The sequence below is a fragment of the Petromyzon marinus genome, chromosome 27 (assembly GCF_048934315.1).
Source record: "Petromyzon marinus isolate PM22_M1 ecotype Great Lakes invasive population chromosome 27, UKy_Petmar_22M1.pri1.0, whole genome shotgun sequence".
NCBI classification, from domain to species: domain Eukaryota; kingdom Metazoa; phylum Chordata; class Hyperoartia; order Petromyzontiformes; family Petromyzontidae; genus Petromyzon; species Petromyzon marinus.
In genome coordinates, this window is record NC_133693.1 from 14,594,119 (window position 1) to 14,614,376 (window position 20,258).

Genomic DNA, 20,258 nt, shown 5'->3' on the forward strand with positions numbered 1-20,258 from the left:
GTACACCAAAATCGAGTGGCAAGTTGCGTGTGGTGGGTAAAAGTGTGGGTACTCCTTCCTCTTCAAAATGATCTGACGAGTATGGAAGAATAGACCAAAATATCGTTCAAACGCCTTTCTAGAGGTCTCTCTTGTGGAAATTCTTCCTGCCAGCAGAGGCATGAGAAAGCAATTGCAGGACTGCTCCACAATACCAATTGTGTTGGCAAAGTATTCCAATAATGCTGCGTTCTAAACAGGCTGCATATGTATTTAACATGGGGGGAGGTGTTGATTGTTTAGAGATGGTCCAGTGGCTCAGAGGTCAGAGCACTAAAATGGGGTTGAATCCAGGCATTCACCTACGATTAAAGCAGGTTCTCAAGTCTGGTGAATTAATGGTCTCAGCGCGGTTGCCATTGACTGCACATTATAAACCATCACATTACTGCTTGGGTGAGTGGGAAATTGAGTAAGTGGGTGGGTAGGTGGTGGATGAATGAGTGCATCGGTGTGTGGATATGTGGGTGAGTGGATGGGTAATTGGATCAGTTGGTGCCTGGTTGAGTGGATGGTTGGTGGTTGAATGGGTGGATGGGTAATTGAATGAGTTGGTTAGTGTGTAAATTGGTGGATGTGTGAATGTGTTAATGAGTAAGTGGATGGTTGAGTTGGTGAATTATTAGGTGGGTGGATGAGTGAGTGGGTGGGTCAGTGAGTTAGTTTGAATGAATCAGTGGTTGAGTGGCTAATTAAATGAATGGGGAGCTGAATACATGATTTGGTGCTTGGGTGGGTCAGTGGGTAATTGAGCGAGTGGGTGAATGAGTATAGGGGTGAGTGGATTTTTGAATGAGTGATTGGGTGAATGGGTGAGTTCGTGAGTCTGTGTGTGAGAGGGTAATGGAGTGGTTGGATGTGTGAGTGGGTAAATTAGTGGGTGAATGAGTGGTGGGTGAGTGGGGAGGTGATTGAGTGAGTGGGTGAGTTAGCTGGTGGGCAAGTGGGTGCGTGGGTGGGTGGGAGAGCGAGTGGGTGAGTTAGTAGGTGGGTGAGTGAGTGAGCGGGTCAGTGAGTGAGTGAGTGGGTGGCTGGGTGAGTGGGTGGTTGAATGAGTGGGTGGGTGAGTGGGTGGGTGAGTGAGTGGGTGAGTGGGTGGGTGAGTAGTTGAGTGGGTGGGTGAGTGGGTAATTGAGTGAGTGGGTGAATAAGTACGTGGGTAAGTGGTATTTGAATGATTGAGTGATTGGGTGAGTTGGTGAGTGTGTGTATGAGTGAGTGAGTGGGTGGGTGAGTGAGAGTGGGTGGGTGGGTGAGTCAGAGTGGATGGGTGAGTAGGTGGGTGGATGGGTGGGTGAGGGTGAGTGGGTGGGTGGGAGATTGAGTGAGTGGATGAGTGGGTGGGTGAGTGAGTGTGTCGATATGTGGTGAGTCTGTCCCTGGTGAGTGTCTCTGGTGAGTCTGAGAACCAGACACTGTTCTGACCATTCCGTCCCCTTCGAGCGCCTTGCTGGCCTTCATCGGGGCTCACTACCAACACGAGCTGCCCCAGATATGTATATAAGAATCAAAATCTGAATATGTAATCATACTGGAGGAATCCGATGAGCTATAAAGCTTTTTTCAGAGATGTCCAGTAGGGACGGCTTTGTACGTTACATCAACAAACAATACAAAAAAAACGATCGGAGTGCAAGGTATAGGAAATGTAAACAAATCACTAAAAAAAGAATAAACTAAGCAATTTTTAAAAATATTATCAGGTAAAGTCCAATGAGGTATTAGCTTATTTTTCAGAAGCCACTTGACCACAAATGATAACTCATGTCTGGGGGCAGCTATTGAAGGCTGAATTTCTTTCGCACCGTACATAGCCAACCGTGCTAATCGGAGGTGCCGGGGAAGGACACCAAAAGTATTAGGTTAGGGTCAGGGCTATAGGGTCAGGGCTATAGGGTCAGGGCTATAGGGTCAGGGCTATAGGGTCAGGGCTATAGGGTCAGGGCTATAGGGTCAGGGCTATAGGGTCAGGGCTATAGGGTTAGGGCTACAGGATGTAGGGGCACTGCAGGTTCTCCACAAGGCACGTGATGCCCTCTAGTGGACAAACGCATAACTACAGCTGCTGCTGCAGCTCAAGGAACAAGATATCCGAGCTGTACAGCCTCCACATCGCCACTTCTCCACGCACACAATGCGAGTGGTGCTACTCTGCCGCACAAGCTTCTAAGAGTGCATCTCATCATCAACATTAACTCAACACAAGCAGCACCCTGAAACAGGCTTCGTCTCTCAGTGTCTCATCAGCAGTCAGGCTTGCTTGAACTGGTGAACTGCCAGATGTTACTGAGATGGGGGGGGGGGGGTTCCATGTGGAGGACGTAACCTGTTCATGATTATTGAGGGCGGCTGTTCGATGTGGAGTGACGTCACTTGTTCATGATTATTAGTGAGGGGGGGAGTACTGCATCTTGAGTGACGTCACCCGCTTATGATTATGAATGAGGGGTGGGGGTGTGTCCATTTGGAGGACGTCACCTTCTCATGAATATTAATGAGGGGGGCTGGTCGATGTGGAGTGACGTCACGAACGTTAAGGACATACATTCCTGGGTGATTACAGTAGATATATAACAACAACCGCCATTCGCCACTAAGTGGCGGTGACGTCACCACGACGCTTGTGCCAGGCCATGTGCACCTTGAGGCCACGTGAAGTGTCGAACGCCCGCTGGCAGGAGGTCACGGGGCAGACCCAGGTGCCACGGGTCGATTGACTGAGATGACTGAGATGACTGGCTGATGCACCACCTGTGCCCCCTATTGTGCCAACCTGCTGTGCCCTAGCCACCCGGCGCTCCCCTCATTGTTGTGAGCGTCGCTCCTCTGCCCTCCATTGTTGTTGGAGGGCGACTACCTCCAAATGCCCAGTAGCGTCCTTCATGAGCCTCCTCCACAGAGGCCGATTTTGACACTGCTGGTACCAGTCATCGGCAACTCCACTCAGCTCCACGTCCTCCTGTACCACACCACTCCATCTCCTCTCTAGCCTGTGCCGCGCCCGTTTAGCCCCCTCGATCCGGCCGAACAAAAGCTGTTTCGGCATGCGGTGGCTGGGCATGCGGGCTACATGACCCAGCCATCGCAGCCTTGCCCGCCGGAGGAGCTCACCGATGGGACCTTGCCCAGATCTTTCAAGGATTTGTGAGCTCCTCACACAATCCAGTCTGGTTAAACCCAGGATGGATCGTAGGCAGGCCTGTCTAAATGTTTCTAACCGGCGAAGATGTTCCATTAGGGGGGTCCACGTTTCGCAAGCGTAGAAAAGTGAGGAAATGACCGTGACCGAGAGGCTTTCAAGGGTGTGGGGGTCTCACTCACTACATGAGCATGAGGGGTTTGGGGGTTTCGCTCAGCTTATGGTAACGTGTTGTAACAAATACGTTTAAATATATAATTTTAGCAAATGTTATTATAAAATCAAACTGAAAGGGGTGGTTTAAGGATGGTTTGCGTGTTAATCGGGTTTATTATTGAAGCTTTCAAGGGTGTGGGGGTCTCACTCACTACATGAGCATGAGGGGTTTGGGGGTTTAGCTTAGCTTAAGGTAACGTGTTGTAACAAATACTTTTGAATATACAATTTTAGCATATGTTATCAGAAAATCAAACTGCAATGTCGTGGATATTGTGATTCTTGGATTCTTGACGGTAGAATTAATAATGATGTGGATATTTCTGACATTGTCGTTTTATGTGACTGATTCTTGATGTAAAAATTAGTTTCAAATAGAAACGGCATGCAAAAGGTGAACATTAATCATTAAACAATTCCCAATTGTTAATTTGTATTGCAGTGTATGATCATCTGCTTGACACAATTTATGATTTTCTCTTTTATTTCTATAATATTGTAAATGTTACAATAGTTTTTTTCATAAGATGCCATTTTAAAAATATAATTTTACATTGTCACCTCAAACTAGACTCAAATATTCATAATATTGTGGTAATTGGATTGTCTGCCATCAAATTAAGACAATTAGATTCGTAACTTGGAATATCACTTCATATATTGCTGTTTCTAACATTGTTTAGACCGTAACCGTGTAACCATTCAAAACGTTGATAACGAGCCTGTTTAAGTCATCTAGATTACCAATAAAATGTACACAATCATCATTTTCTTATTACTGGGACAATTGTGCCCGAAATAATCTGAGTTACATTACATTTAACATTAGGAAGGGGTCTGCTGTTCAGGTCAGATCCTGGCTGATGACGTAGTTGTCTCCAGTCTGTGATGTCACAGTCATGTGGGTGGTACCTTTGACATCATGATATCTATGACGTCATGCACCACGTGTCATTCATATTGGAAGAGCTGTGTTTATTGGTCGCCGTGTTTCTTGTCTCAGCTAAAATAAGCGTGAGATTATTTAGCCTCGTGGTTATTAAAGCCTCCACTATTGTTGATTAAACTGAAATTAATCTCAGCAGTTGTCAGCCTGCACATCATTTAACCGGTGAGCCTGAAAGGGGTGGTTTAAGGATTGTTTGCGTGTTAATGGGGTTTTTATTGAGGCTTTCAAGGGTGTGGGGGTCTCACTCACTACATGAGCATGAGGGGTTTGGGGGTTTAGCTCAGCTTATGGTAACGTGTTGTAACAAATACGTTTAAATATATAATTTTAGCAAATGTTATTATAAAATCAAACTACAATGTCGTGGATATTGTAATTTTTGGATTCTTGACGGAAGAATTAATATTGATGTAGATATTTCTTACATTGTTGTGAGAATTAGTTTCAAGTAGAAACGGCATGCAAAAGAGGTGAACATTAATCATTAAACAATTCCCAATTGTTAATTTACGTGTTGCAGTGTATGATCGTCTGCTTGACACAATTTATTATTTTCTCTCTTATTTCTATAATATTGTAAATGTTACAATAGTTTTTTCATAATAATGCAGATACTCCTGCATTTTGTCTTGTTATTCAACAATTATTTAATTGATGGAAAACATTGTTTGTAAAGCAAAATTATGTAAATGCATTTACAATTAAATAATGTGCAACTGGACGCGATTATTTCGCATTCTAGTTTTTAAAAGATGCACAACCGGTGATAAAAGCAAAGTTAATCTCGTCAGTTGTGAGCCCGGTCTTCATCACATCTGAAAAGTGAGCCCGACACGGGCGTTTTAAAAATGATCAGGGATCGTTGTTAATAATTAGGGGTGAAAAGTTGTGGTTATGGGCTACAGGCTGAGTTTTAGTGTTTGGGGATAGAGTGAAGGGTTAGAGTTCACAGTTATAATTAGAGGTTGGAGTTTGCCATACGGGCAAGTGTGATACAGTTACGGTTTAGAACTTAGAGTTACGGTTGTGTATTAGGGTTTGTGTATTAAGGGTTAGTGTTCGGTATGACGGGTTAGGGTTGCCTATCAGGTGTTCGGGTTATGCTTGAGTAATAGTATTTTGATGTTTGGGCGAGGGATATTGCTCAGGTAATTCTATTGGTTGACCTCTGATTAGATTACCCGTTATGTTCCTGATTTCATCAGGTCTCAGAAGCTAAGCAGGGTCTAGCTTGGGGAGTGATTGGATGTCCTAGCATTGGGTGGCCACCACGTGCTATAAATGGTGTAATAGCCATTGTGAGCATTGGAGGGCAGTGCAGAAATATATTTTCTTTTGCAGTCTCCCCGACCTTCACCAACCCACACTGACCAGCGTTTTTAAGTATGGTTACATAACCCTCATCATCCATGAGGCATTGAGAGGCGTTTATCAACCAGTGGATTAATACAAATGGGTTTTACATGAACATGGTTAAGTCTGACGATTATGTTCAATGGAATAGTGGATTGGAATAAACATGTGTGAGTGGCTGAGTGAATGAGTGAGTGAGCGGGTGCACAAGTGAGTGAGTTGGCGGTAAGCAAGTAAATGAAGGGGCTTGTAAATCAACATGCACAAGAGTGAGTGAACTGGTACTGTGAGTGGAAAATGGTAATTATTGAGAGGATGAGTGATTAATTGAGTTGATAAATTTGATCCTTGTTCTAACCCCTCCAGGCCACCACCATCAAACAGACACAACACCTACAACATGGACAGACAACTTAAGTGGGCTGATATCTTGGAGCACTATGAGAGTAAGTTACATATACCTACATAAAATAGTTTGTTAGAATCAGAATATTTATATATTCTGGAGAATTCTGATGAGCTATAAACTTACTTTTCACAAATTACTAGGAAATGCAGAGGAGAACTCCATAATAATGGCATTCAGCAGAACTGGCTTGGTGGGTAAGGGATTAGACACTGATCCAGCATGGCAGAGAACGTTTATTAAGCTCTGGGTTTCAGCAACCTATAATTAAACTAGGGTCTCAAGTTTATGGAATGAATGATCTCAACATGCTCACAAAAATATGACATGTAAAGTGTTAATGCCATGTGATGAATATTTCTCAATAGCAGGGCCTGTAGTGTGATAAGAGGTAACTAGAGGGATCTCAGAATGAGTTCTGTGAAATCTCCATGTGCTTCATTCTCTAACCCATCACTCATCCTTTGAATGAAATGTCTGTGCTCCGTAGTCCGGAAGTCGCAGCTCCAAACGACCACGTGGGGGGACATTATGGACAGAGTTGACCCTTTCCCGAACCAAGGTGACAAGAATTGCGACCAAAAGGTGTGTATGTGGTCGGTGAGGGTCAAGGACACCGTCTGTACACGAAAGCACACCATGCCACCACACGATAAAACTACAACATGACTACACATCACATCACCAAACCATCTCTCCACACCACCTTTCCCATCATACCACCCCATCATCCAGTCAATAACCCATCACAGAACCTCACCATGTGTCTACACCATCACACGACACGATCTCTCCATAACATTCCAACACATCACATCTAAATACCACCACATCATCTCCCGACATCACCCCATCTTGCCACCATGTCACGCCATATCCCACTCGTGCATGCACATAAATTGGCCTTTTTTTCAGGCAGTGACGCGACCTCTGTCTGTGAGCTCATTGGAAGGTGCTATTCCAGTTGCCCACGATGAGCGCTGCTGTTAGATTTTTCCAGATTATGGGCAGCTAGATCCTTACAATGGAACATTCTGTGGCACCTATTGCCCGTGATGAATGTTAATAACAATCGCCATTAAATTATCGCAGTTGATCAAGGCCTCAATGGGGTTCATGAGGTCTGTGGGGTCGATAGGTGTCTGTGGGAATATATGAGGGTGTAACATGTATCATTAGTTTGTAGGGTTTAGGCGAATTAGTGGTTAGGGATACATTAATGTTGTGTCCAAAGTACTGATTGGTAAAGTTTTGCTTTAACATCGGGTGATTGTGTATATGTATGTGTGTGCTCAGCATAATTGGATGAGTCAATATACATGTTTGCCTCCATGCATAGGTGTGTGAGTATGCATTTGTGTATGGGTGGAAATGCATGTTTGCGTGCGTGTGGGTATTATTTTGTGCATGTGTGTGCATGTTTGAATGTTCCTGTGCTTATCGTTGTGCATATGCACGAATAGAAGCAGCTCAAGTGTAGGCGCCCCAAGAACCAGAGGAGCATTCGGGAGGTGAATAACCTCGGCGAGGTGAAGCCTCTCGAGGAGGAGAAGCGCTTCACCAAATTGAAGCACCACTGCCTCCGGACCAAGGCCACCAGCACCACCACCAGCACCACCACCAGCACCACCACCAGAACCACCGCCAGCACCACCACCAGCACCACCGCCAGCACCACCACCAACACCACCACCAGCACCACCACCAGCACCACCGCCACCTCCTCCGCTACCGCTACAACCACCACTACCACTCCTGTACAGGGCCCAATCACACTGCACATTGGAGAAGATGTCTTTAGAGAAGGAGCCGCTGAGCCAGGGTAAGCAACTCTGCGTGTGTCCTGTGTGTATTTATTATGATTGTTTACGCAGGATAAGCATCAGTGAGTCTCAAGACCTTTTTTCAGCAGGGTCCTGCCAAGTTTTGTTAGTAATCGGGAACAAAATGACTGTTGTTTGCGATCCTAATTGAGTGATATGCATTGCTTATGTGGGTTCAGTTATGGGGAGAAAGCTGCAGAGCCCACCCAGAACAGGGGGAGAGAACAAACTCCACACAGAGAAAGTGGCCCAGTTGGGAATCGAACCTAGATCCCTCTAGTTATGAGGCAAAGATGTTCCAGCTCTGGCACCCGCACAAACACACAGACAACGCAAACCCCACATGTACATTCGGCGATAGAAATGTTCTCCATAATTGCTTTCTGGGTGAGACCACGTAACAATTCGGTAATATATTCACCATGTAACCCTACATCCACTATATTGTTGCCAGACTAATGCCCGTTTCCTGGCCAACTACCAAGTGTATTTTTACTGCACAAGGATAGCTGCCATTGGGAGGAGGGGGGTGCCCCCTTTCAAATGCATTAAGACGAGAAATGCAAGATGTGAGTGGCTCATCACGTGTAAAGCGCTCTGAGATGCCATCAAAGTCAAAGGGGGCAACTTAGTCGACCACGAATCACCATAGATATTTTTCCACAATCGTGCATGGGTGAAGCGGGCCAGCGATAGCGGGTTCATCACTCACTGCTTACAGTTCAGCTCTGGCGTCCTGCCCTGGGTATTAGTGCTGCTGCGTAAACCACAAAGACACGCACACCCTCTCCTTCATAGCACACGTTAAAAATCTCCCCTGATGTCATTGGAAATGAGTATGCCATTGTGTGCCAGGGATCAATTATAGTACACATATACAAATGTCACTGCAAGTTATTCCATTGGATTTACACAGCAATTCCAGCCACTACTGTGAAACTACAGCAGTCTGTGTTAGATTCAGCAGCACCTTTCTTCGTGCTAGCCTTGCATTGAGAGAATGACAGCTGCAATGCCAAGCGTACTCACTGATTGTGATGTTTTCTGTGGTTATTAAATTCGAATTAATCCGCCACACAGTCCACCTACAGATTGTAAGGAGACGACTGCGATGTCTGCCATAGCAAGAAGGTTGAACGGTGTCATGCGCGTCTCTTCACAGAGCGGAGTCAGCGCAGCAATCCTCGCAGGCCGTTGAAGAGAAGAGAGAGGTTGTGGAGAAGAAGATGAAAGAGGAAGTGAAGGAGGAGGTGAAAGAGGAAATGGAGAAGGTGGAGAGGGAGTTGGAGAAGACAAATGAGGAGATAGCGGTGGAGGACGAAGAGGACGACAAGGAGATGGAGGAGAAGATGGCTGTGGAGGAGGAAAAGGAGAAGATGGTGGTGGTGGTGGTGGAAGAGATGGTGATGCAGGAGGTCGAAACGACGGAGAAAGAGAAGACGGAGGAGACAGAGGAGGCGACGGGGAAGGAGACAGAGGAGGAGACAGAGGAGGAGACAGAGTGGCAGGAGGCGGTTGTAGTGCAGGAACGAAAGGGCCTGGCTCGTGTGGCGAACGCGATCCGTGCGCTCTTCCGCAGCATGATGCTGTTTGGTTGCGGCCGGTCGACTGCACAGTTGGGGTGATGGAGGTGCCACTGGGACCGCAGCCGGGGAAGGAAACTGAGCAGCAGATGCCAGGACTGTACTGGACACTGACTGCTGCCAACAGACTAACTCTGTTAAGAGTTAGCATCAATCCAATGCATTATGTAATAATTATCATTGTTGTTTTTATTATAAACTTTATGACATAAACCTATGAGGAAACAATGTAACTTTGCATTGCTTGTGAGCGCTGCCTGGGTTGGTTCAATGTGCCTTGGCTCGTGTGCAGTGTCCCGGCTGTGTGTGCGGCGGTACAATGACAACTATGTCATGAGAGAAGTTTCAGGCAATGGCCCTTCTTCAGAACGTGTACAAGCAGTGGTGGGAAAAGATCATCAGGCGATTCGTCTGACACATCCACCCCTTCACTGCCCCACTGCCCGTCTGCCAAGCTGCTTCCGCTGTCCTGCTGCCCCTCTGCCCACTGCCCCATTGCCTCACTGCCCCTCTGCTCCGCTGCCCCACTGCTTTGATGCCACTCTGCCCTAATGCCCCGCTGTTCCATTGCTCCACTTTCCCAATGCCATCACATCCATCACGAAGCAGCGAGACGTCCATACCACCTCATTAAATATTACCCTGATGTGCACGCAGAGAGAGAGACCCTCGTTTAGCATTGCATACTGGAGGGGGCTGCTGTGATGCAATGGCTCGTAAACTTCACTGGCAATAGAGAGATTGCTGGTTCCACCTTCTGGCACAGCAGTTGAAACAAATGGTCGAGTATCTGAAGTTCCCCTGCCTCTGTCCGCCAAACAGTACAACTGGGTACACCAAAATCGAGTGGCAAGTTGCGTGTGGTGGGTAAAAGTGTGGGTACTCCTTCCTCTTCAAAATCATCTGACGAGTATGGAAGAATAGACCAAAATATCGTTCAAACGCCTTTCTAGAGGTCTCTATTGTGTAAATTCTTCTTGCCAGCAGAGGCATGAGAAAGCAATTGCAGGACTGCTCCACAATACCAATTGTCTTGGTAAAGTATTCCAATAATGCTTCTTACTAAACAGGCTGCTTATGTATTTAACATGGGGGGGGGTGTTGATTGTCTAGAGATGGTCCAGTGGCTCAGAGGTCAGAGCACTAAAATGGGGTTGAATCCAGGAATTCACCTACGATTAAAGCAGGTTCTCAAGTCTGGTGAATTAATGGTCTCAGCGCGGTTGCCATTAACTGCACATTATAAACCATCACATTACTGCTTGGGTGAGTGGGAAATTGAGTAAGTGGGTGGGTAGGTGGTGGATGAATGAGTGCATCGGTGTGTGGATATGTGGGTGAGTGGATGGGTAATTGGATCAGTTGGTGCCTGGGTGAGTGGATGGTTGGTGGTTGAATGGGTGGATGGGTAATTGAATGAGTGGGTTAGTGTGTAAATTGGTGGATGTGTGAATGTGTTAATGAGTAAGTGGATGGTTGAGTTGGTGAATTATTAGGTGGGTGGATGAGTGAGTGGGTGGGTCAGTGAGTTAGTTTGAATGAATCAGTGGTTGAGTGGCTAATTAAATGAATGGGGAGCTGGATACATGATTTGGTGCTTGGGTGGGTCAGTGGGTAATTGAGCGAGTGGGTGAATGAGTATAGGGGTGAGTGGATTTTTGAATGAGTGATTGGGTGAATGGGTGAGTTCGTGAGTCTGTGTGTGAGAGGGTAATGGAGTGGTTGGATGTGTGAGTGGGTAAATTAGTGGGTGAATGAGTGGTGGGTGAGTGGGGAGGTGATTGAGTGAGTGGGTGAGTTAGCTGGTGGGCAAGTGGGTGCGTGGGTGGGTGGGAGAGCGGGTGGGTGAGTTAGTAGGTGGGTGAGTGAGTGAGCGGGTGAGTGAGTGAGTGGGTGGCTGGGTGAGTGGGTGGTTGAATGGGTGGGTGGGTGAGTGGGTGGGTGAGTGAGAGTGGGTGGGTGGGTGAGTCAGAGTGGATGGGTGAGTAGGTGGGTGGATCGGTGGGTGAGGGTGAGTGGGTGGGTGGGAGATTGAGTGAGTGGATGAGTGGGTGGGTGAGTGAGTGTGTCGATATGTGGTGAGTCTGTCCCTGGTGAGTGTCTCTGGTGAGTCTGAGGACCAGACACTGTTCTGACCATTCCGTCCCCTTCGAGCGCCTTGCTGGCCTTCATCGGGGCTCACTACCAACAGGAGCTGCCCCAGATATGTATATAAGAATCAAAATCTGAATATGTAATCATACTGGAGGAATCCGATGAGCTATAAAGCTTTTTTCAGAGATGTCCAGTAGGGACGGCTTTGTATGTTACAGCAACAAACAATACAAAAAAAAACGATCGGAGTGCAAGGTATAGGAAAAGTAAACAAATCACTAAAAAAAGAATAAACTAAGCAATTTTTAAAAATATTATCAGGTAAAGTCCAATGAGGTATTAGCTTATTTTTCAGAAGCCACTTGACCACAAATGATAACTCATGTCTGGGGGCAGCTATTGAAGGCTGAATTTCTTTCGCACCGTACATAGCCAACCGTGCTAATCGGAGGTGCCGGGGAAGGACACCAAAAGTATTAGGTTAGGGTCAGGGCTATAGGGTCAGGGCTATAGGGTCAGGGCTATAGGGTCAGGGCTATAGGGTCAGGGCTATAGGGTCAGGGCTATAGGGTCAGGGCTATAGGGTTAGGGCTACAGGATGTAGGGGCACTGCAGGTTCTCCACAAGGCACGTGCTGCCCTCTAGTGGACAAACGCATAACTACAGCTGCTGCTGCAGCTCAAGGAACAAGATATCCGAGCTGTACAGCCTCCACATCGCCACTTCTCCACGCACACAATGCGAGTGGTGCTACTCAGCCGCACAAGCTTCTAAGAGTGCATCTCATCATCAACATTAACTCAACACAAGCAGCACCCTGAAACAGGCTTCGTCTCTCAGTGTCTCATCAGCAGTCAGGCTCGCTTGAACTGGTGAACTGCCAGATGTTACTGAGATGGGGGGGGGGGGGTTCCATGTGGAGGACGTAACCTGTTCATGATTATTGAGGGCGGCTGTTCGATGTGGAGTGACGTCACTTGTTCATGATTATTAGTGAGGGGGGGAGTACTGCATCTTGAGTGACGTCACCCGCTTATGATTATGAATGAGGGGTGGGGGTGTGTCCATTTGGAGGACGTCACCTTCTCATGAATATTAATGAGGGGGGCTGGTCGATGTGGAGTGACGTCACGAACGTTAAGGACATACATTCCTGGGTGATTACAGTAGATATATAACAACAACCGCCATTCGCCACTAAGTGGCGGTGACGTCACCACGACGCTTGTGCCAGGCCATGTGCACCTTGAGGCCACGTGAAGTGTCGAACGCCCGCTGGCAGGAGGTCACGGGGCAGACCCAGGTGCCACGGGTCGACTGACTGAGATGACTGAGATGACTGGCTGATGCACCACCTCAGAATCAGAATCAGAAAGGGTTTTATTCGCCATGTAAGTTCACACCGACACGGAATTTACTTTGGCAGGATGGTGCATACATTCAACATATAGGAATCTAAAATCTTAAATAAGTTTTAAACAAGTCTTACTATAATAAGGGTTAAAAGTCTAACACTAAGGGGCTGAAGTATATAAAATTAAATAAATATCGAATATAAAATAGCTTTAAGATATAATTTAAAAATACAAATAGGGAAACATAGTTAATATCAGCAACGTGTCGTTATGTAGATCAAATGTTAAAAACAGTGTTAGCCCTTGGCCTTGTTTAACAGGCCAGCAGCAGATGGGAAGAAACTGTTTTTATGGCGTGAGGTTTTGGTCCTGATGGACCGAAGCCTTCTGCCGGAGGGGAGTAGCTGAAACAGAGAGTGTCCAGGGTGGGAGAAATCGGCCATAATCTTCCTCGCTCGCCTCATAGACCTTGTCGTGTGCAGGTCCTCGAGGGTCGGTAGATTGCAGGCAATCACCTGTGCCCCCTATTGTGCCAACCTGCTGTGCCCTAGCCACCCGGCGCTCCGCTCGTTGTTGTGAGCGTCGCTCCTCTGCCCTCCATTGTTGTTGGAGGGCGACTACCTCCAAATGCCCAGTAGCGTCCTTCATGAGCCTCCTCCACAGAGGCCGATTTTGACACTGCTGGTACCAGTCATCGGCAACTCCACTCAGCTCCACGTCCTCCTGTACCACATCACTCCATCTCTTCTCTAGCCCGAGCCGCGCCCGTTTAGCCCCCTCGATCCGGCCGAACAAAAGCTGTTTCGGCATGCGGTGGCTGGGCATGCGGGCTACATGACCCAGCCATCGCAGCCTTGCCCGCCGGAGGAGCTCACCGTTGAGACCTTGCCCAGATCTTTCAAGGATTTGTGAGCTCCTCACACAATCCAGTCTGGTTAAACCCAGGATGGATCGTAGGCAGGCCTGTCTAAATGTTTCTAACCGGCGAAGATGTTCCATTACGGGGGTCCACGTTTCGCAAGCGTTGAGAAGTGAGGAAATGACTGTGACCGAGAGGCTTTCAAGGGTGTGGGGGTCTCACTCACTACATGAGCATGAGGGGTTTGGGGGTTTCGCTCAGCTTATGGTAACGTGTTGTAACAAATACGTTTAAATATATAATTTTAGCAAATGTTATTATAAAATCAAACTGAAAGGGGTGGTTTAAGGATTGTTTGCGTGTTAATCGGGTTTATTATTGAAGCTTTCAAGGGTGTGGGGTCTCACTCACTACATGAGCATGAGGGGTTTGGGGGTTTAGCTTAGCTTAAGGTAACGTGTTGTAACAAATACTTTTGAATATACAATTTTAGCATACGTTATCAGAAAATCAAACTGCAATGTCGTGGATATTGTGATTCTTGGATTCTTGACGGTAGAAATATTATTGATGTGGATATTTCTGACATTGTCGTTTTATGTGACTGATTATTGATGTAAAAATTAGTTTCAAATAGAAACGGCATGCAAAAGGTGAACATTAATCATTAAACAATTCCCAATTGTTAATTTGTATTGCAGTGTATGATCATCTGCTTGACACAATTTATGATTTTCTCTTTTATTTCTATAATATTGTAAATGTTACAATAGTTTTTTTCATAAGATGCCATTTTAAAAATATAATTTTACATTGTCACCTCAAACTAGACTCAAATATTCATAATATTGTGGTATCTTCTTTGGTTCTTTCGGTAAAGTCACGGCCTTCATCAGGTGATGAAGGCCGCTTGTGTTGTGGCCGAAACGTCGTGAGAATATTATTGTGTTATTTTATTTTATCAATTTATTATTTTATTATCATTCTACGTGACTTTACCGAAAGAACCAAAGAAGATGAATCATTGCAGTCACTAAAGCTTTAAACCGAAATATTGTGGTAATTGGATTGTCTGCCATCAAATTAAGACAATTAGATTCGTAACTTGGAATATCACTTCATATATTGCTGTTTCTAACATTGTTTAGACCGTAACCGTGTAACCATTCAAAACGTTGAAAACGAGCCTGTTTAAGTCATCTAGATTACGAATAAAATGTACACAATCATCATTTTCTTATTACTGGGACAATTGTGCCCGAAATAATCTGAGTTACATTACATTTAACATTAGGAAGGGGTCTGCTGTTCAGGTCAGATCCTGGCTGATGACGTAGTTGTCTCCAGTTAGGGATGTCACAGTCATGTGGGTGGTACCTTTGACATCATGATATCTATGACGTCATGCACCACGTGTCATTCATATTGGAAGAGCTGTGTTTATTGGTCGCTGTGTTTCTTGTCTCAGCTAAAATAAGCGTGAGATTATTTAGCCTCGTGGTTATTAAAGCCTCCACTATTGTTGATGAAACTGAAATGAATCTCAGCAGTTGTAAGCCTGCACATCATTTAACCGGTGAGCCTGAAAGGGGTGGTTTAAGGATTGTTTGCGTGTTAATGGGGTTTATTATTGAGGCTTTCAAGGGTGTGGGAGTCTCACTCACTACATGAGCATGAGGGGTTTGGGGGTTTAGCTTAGCTTAAGGTAACGTGTTGTAACAAATACTTTTGAATATACAATTTTAGCATATGTTATCAGAAAATCAAACTGCAATGTCGTGGATATTGTGATTCTTGGATTCTTGACGGTAGAAATAATATTGATGTGGATATTTCTGACATTGTCGTTTTTTGTGACTGATTATTGATGTAAAAATTAGTTTCAAATAGAAACGGCATGCAAAAGAGGTGAACATTAATCATTAAACAATTCCCAATTGTTAATTTACGTGTTGCAGTGTATGATCGTCTGCTTGACACAATTTATTATTTTCTCTCTTATTTCTATAATATTGTAAATGTTACAATAGTTTTTTCAAAATAATGCAGATACTCCTGCATTTTGTCTTGTTATTCAACAATTATTTAATTGATGGAAAACATTGTTTGTAAAGCAAAATTATGTAAATGCATTTACAATTAAATAATGTGCAACTGGACGCGATAATTTCGCATTCTAGTTTTTAAAAGATGCACAACCGGTGATAAAAGTAAAGTTAATCTCGTCAGTTGTGAGCCTGGTCTTCATCACATCTGAAAAGTGAGCCCGACACGGGCGTTTTAAAAATGATCAGGGATCGTTGTTAATAATTAGGGGTGAAAAGTTGTGGTTATGGGCTACAGGCTGAGTTTTAGTGTTTGGGGATAGAGTGAAGGGTTAGAGTTCACAGTTATAATTAGAGGTTGGAGTTTGCCAAAGGGGTAGGTGTGATACAGTTACGGTTTAGGAGTTAGAGTTACGGTTGTGTGTTAGGGTTTGTGTATTAAGGGTTAGTGTTTGGTATGAGGGGTTAGGGTTGCCTATCAGGTGTTCGGGTTATGCTTGAGTAATAGTATTTTGATGTTTGGGCGAGGGATATTGCTCAGGTAATTCGATTGGTTGACCTCTGAATAGATTACCTGTTATGTTCCTGATTTCATCAGGTCTCAGAAGCTAAGCAGGGTCTAGCTTGGGGAGTGATTGGATGTCCTAGCATTGGGTGGCCACCACGTGCTATAAATGGTGTAATAGCCATTGTGAGCATTGGAGGGCAGTGCAGAAATATATTTTCTTTTGCAGTCTCCCCGACCTTCACCAACCCACAGTGACCAGCGTTTTTAAGTATGGTTACATAACCCTCATCATCCATGAGGCATTGAGAGGCGTTTATCAACCAGTGGATTAATACAAATGGGTTCTACATGAACATGGTTAAGTCTGACGATTATGTTCAATGGAATAGTGGATTGGAATAAACATGTGTGAGTGGGTGAGTGAATGAGTGAGTGAGCGGGTGCACAAGTGAGTGAGTTGGCAGTAAGCAAGTAAATGAAGGGGCTTGTAAATCAACATGCACAAGAGTGAGTGAACTGGTACTGTGAGTGGAAAATGGTAATAATTGAGAGGATGAGTGATTAATTGAGTTGATAAATTTGATCCTTGTTCTAACCCCTCCAGGCCACCACCATCAAACAGACACGACACCTACAACATGGACAGACAACTTAAGTGGGCTGATATCTTGGAGCACTATGAGAGTAAGTTACATATACCTACATACAATAGTTTGTTAGAATCAGAATATTTATATATTCTGGAGAATTCTGATGAGCTATAAACTTATTTTTCACAAATTACTAGGAAATGCAGAGGAGAACTCCATAATAATGGCATTCAGCAGAACTGGCTTGGTGGGTAAGGGATTAGACACTGATCCAGCATGGCAGAGAACGTTTATTAAGCTCTGGGTTTCAGCAACCTATAATTAAACTAGGGTCTCAAGTTTATGGAATGAATGATCTCAACATGCTCACAAAAATATGACATGTAAAGTGTTAATGCCATGTGATGAATATTTCTGAATAGCAGGGCCTGTAGTGTGATAAGAGGTAACTAGAGGGATCTCAGAATGAGTTCTGTGAAATCTCCATGTGTTTCGTTCTCTAACCCATCACTCATCCTTTGAATGAAATGTCTGTGCTCCGTAGTCCGGACGTCGCAGCTCCAAACGACCACGTGGGGGGACATTATGGACAGAGTTGACCCTTTCCCGAACCAAGGTGACAAGAATGGCGACCAAAAGGTGTGTATGTGGTCGGTGAGGGTCAAGGACACCATCTGTACACTATAGCACACGATGCCACCACACGATAAAACTACAACATGACTACACATCACATCACCAAACCATCTCTCCACACCACCTTTCCCATCATACCACCCCACCATCCAGTCAATAACCCATCACAGAACCTCACCATGTGTCTACACCATCACATGACACGATCTCTCCATAACATTCCAACACATCACATCTAAATACCACCACATCATCTCCCGACATCACCCCATCTTGCCACCATGTCACGCCATATCCCACTCGTGCATGCACATCAATTGGCCTTTTTTTCAGGCAGTGACGCGACCTCTGTCTGTGAGCTCATTGGAAGGTGCTATTCCAGTTGCCCACGATGAGCGCTGCTGTTAGATTTTTCCAGATTATGGGCAGCTAGATCCTTACAATGGAACATTCTGTGGCACCTATTGCCCGTGATGAATGTTAATAACAATCGCCATTAAATTATCGCAGTTGATCAAGGCCTCAATGGGGTTCATGAGGTCTGTGGGGTCGATAGGTGTCTGTGGGAATATATGAGGGTGTAACATGTATCATTAGTTTGCAGGGTTTAGGTGATTTAGTGGTTAGGGCTACATTAATGCTGTGTTCAAAAGTACTGATTGGTAAAGGTTTGTTTTAACATCGGGTGATTGTGTATATGTATGTGTGTGCTCAGCATATTTTCATGAGTCAATATACATGTTTGCGTCCATGCATAGGTGTGTGAGTATGCATTTGTGTATGGGTGGAAATGCATGTTTGCGTGCGTGTGGGTATTATTTTGTGCATGTGTGTGCATGTTTGAATGTTCCTGTGCTTATCGTTGCGCATATGCACGAATAGAAGCAGCTCAAGTGTAGGCGCCCCAAGAACCAGAGGAGCATTCGGGAGGTGAATAACCTCGGCGAGGTGAAGCCTCTCGAGGAGGAGAAGCGCTTCACAAAATTGAAGCACCACTGCCTCCGGACCACGGCCACCAGCACCACCACCAGCACCACCACCAGCACCACCACCAGCACCACCACCAGCACCACCGCCAGCACCATCACCAGCACCACCGCCAGCACCACCACCAGCACCACCACCAGCACCACCACCAGCACCACCACCAGCACCGCCGCCAGCACCGCTGCCACCTCCTCCGCTACCGCTGCAACCACCACTACCACTCCTGTGCAGGGCCCAATCACACTGCACATTGGAGAAGATGTCTTTAGAGAAGGAGCCGCTGAGCCAGGGTAAGCAACTCTGCGTGTGTCCTGTGTGTATTTATTATTATTCTTTACGCAGGATAAGCATCAGTGAGTCTCAAGACCTTTTTTCAGCAGGGTCCTGCCAAGTTTTGTTAGTAATCGGGAACAAAATGACTGTTGTTTGCGATCCTAATTGAGTGATTTGCATTGCTTATGTGGGTTCAGTTATGGGGAGAAAGCTGCAGAGCCCACCCAGAACAGGGGGAGAGAACAAACTCCACACAGAGAAAGTGGCCCAGTTGGGAATCGAACCCAGATCCCTCTAATTATGAGGCAAAGATGTTCCAGCTCTGCCACCCGCACAAACACACAGACAATGCAAACCCCACATGTACATTCGGCGATAGAAATGTTCTCCATAATTGCTTTCTGGGTGAGACCACGTAACAATGCGGTAATATATTCACCATGTAACCCTACATCCACTATATTGTTGCCAGACTAATGCCCGTTTCCTGGCCAACTACCAAGTGTATTTTTACTGCACAAGGATAGCTGCCATTGGGAGGAGGGGGGTGCCCCCTTTCAAATGCATTGAGACGAGAAATGCAAGATGTGAGTGGCTCATCACGTGTAAAGTGCTCTGAGATGCCATCAAAGTCAAAGGGGGCAACTTAGTCGACCACGAATCACCATAGATATTTTTCCACAATCGTGCATGGGTGAAGCGGGCCAGTGATAGCGGGTTCATTACTCACTGCTTACAGTTCAGCTCTGGCGTCCTGCCCTGGGTATTAGTGCTGCTGCGTAAACCACAAAGACTCGCACACCCTCTCCTTCATAGCACACGTTAAAAATCTCCCCTGATGTCATTGGAAATGAGTATGCCATTGTGTGCCAGGGATCAATTATAGTACACATATACAAATGTCACTGCAAGTAATTCGATTGGATTTACACAGCAATGCCAGCCGCTACTGGGAAAGTACAGCAGTCTGTGTTAGATTCAGCAGCACCTTTCTTCGTGCTAGCCTTGCATTGAGAGAATGACAGCTGCAATGCCAAGCGTACTCACTGATTGTGATGTTTTGTGTGGTTATTAAATTCGAATTAATCCGCCACACAGTCCACCTACAGATTGTAAGGAGACGACTGCGATGTCTGCCATAGCAGGAAGGTTGAACGGTGTCATGCGCGTCTCTTCACAGAGCGGAGTCAGCGCAGCAATCCTCGCAGGCCGTTGAAGAGAAGAGAGAGGTTGTGGAGAAGAAGATGAAAGAGGAAGTGAAGGAGGAGGTGAAAGAGGAAATGGAGAAGGTGGAGAGGGAGTTGGAGAAGACAAATGAGGAGATAGCGGTGGAGGACGAAGAGGACGACAAGGAGATGGAGGAGAAGATGGCTGTGGAGGAGGAAAAGGAGAAGATGGTGGTG

General features: G+C 45.6%; 1 protein-coding gene across 1 annotated transcript in view; it reads left to right on the forward strand.

The window, feature by feature from the left end:
* Positions 1-284: 284 nt before the first annotated feature.
* Positions 285-20,258, forward strand: part of LOC142929217 (U3 small nucleolar ribonucleoprotein IMP4-like) — a 70,400-nt gene continuing 50,426 nt past the window's right edge. The window contains 1 exon segment of the mRNA XM_076069973.1: positions 285-303. Coding sequence (XP_075926088.1) covers positions 285-303 — 19 coding nt within the window.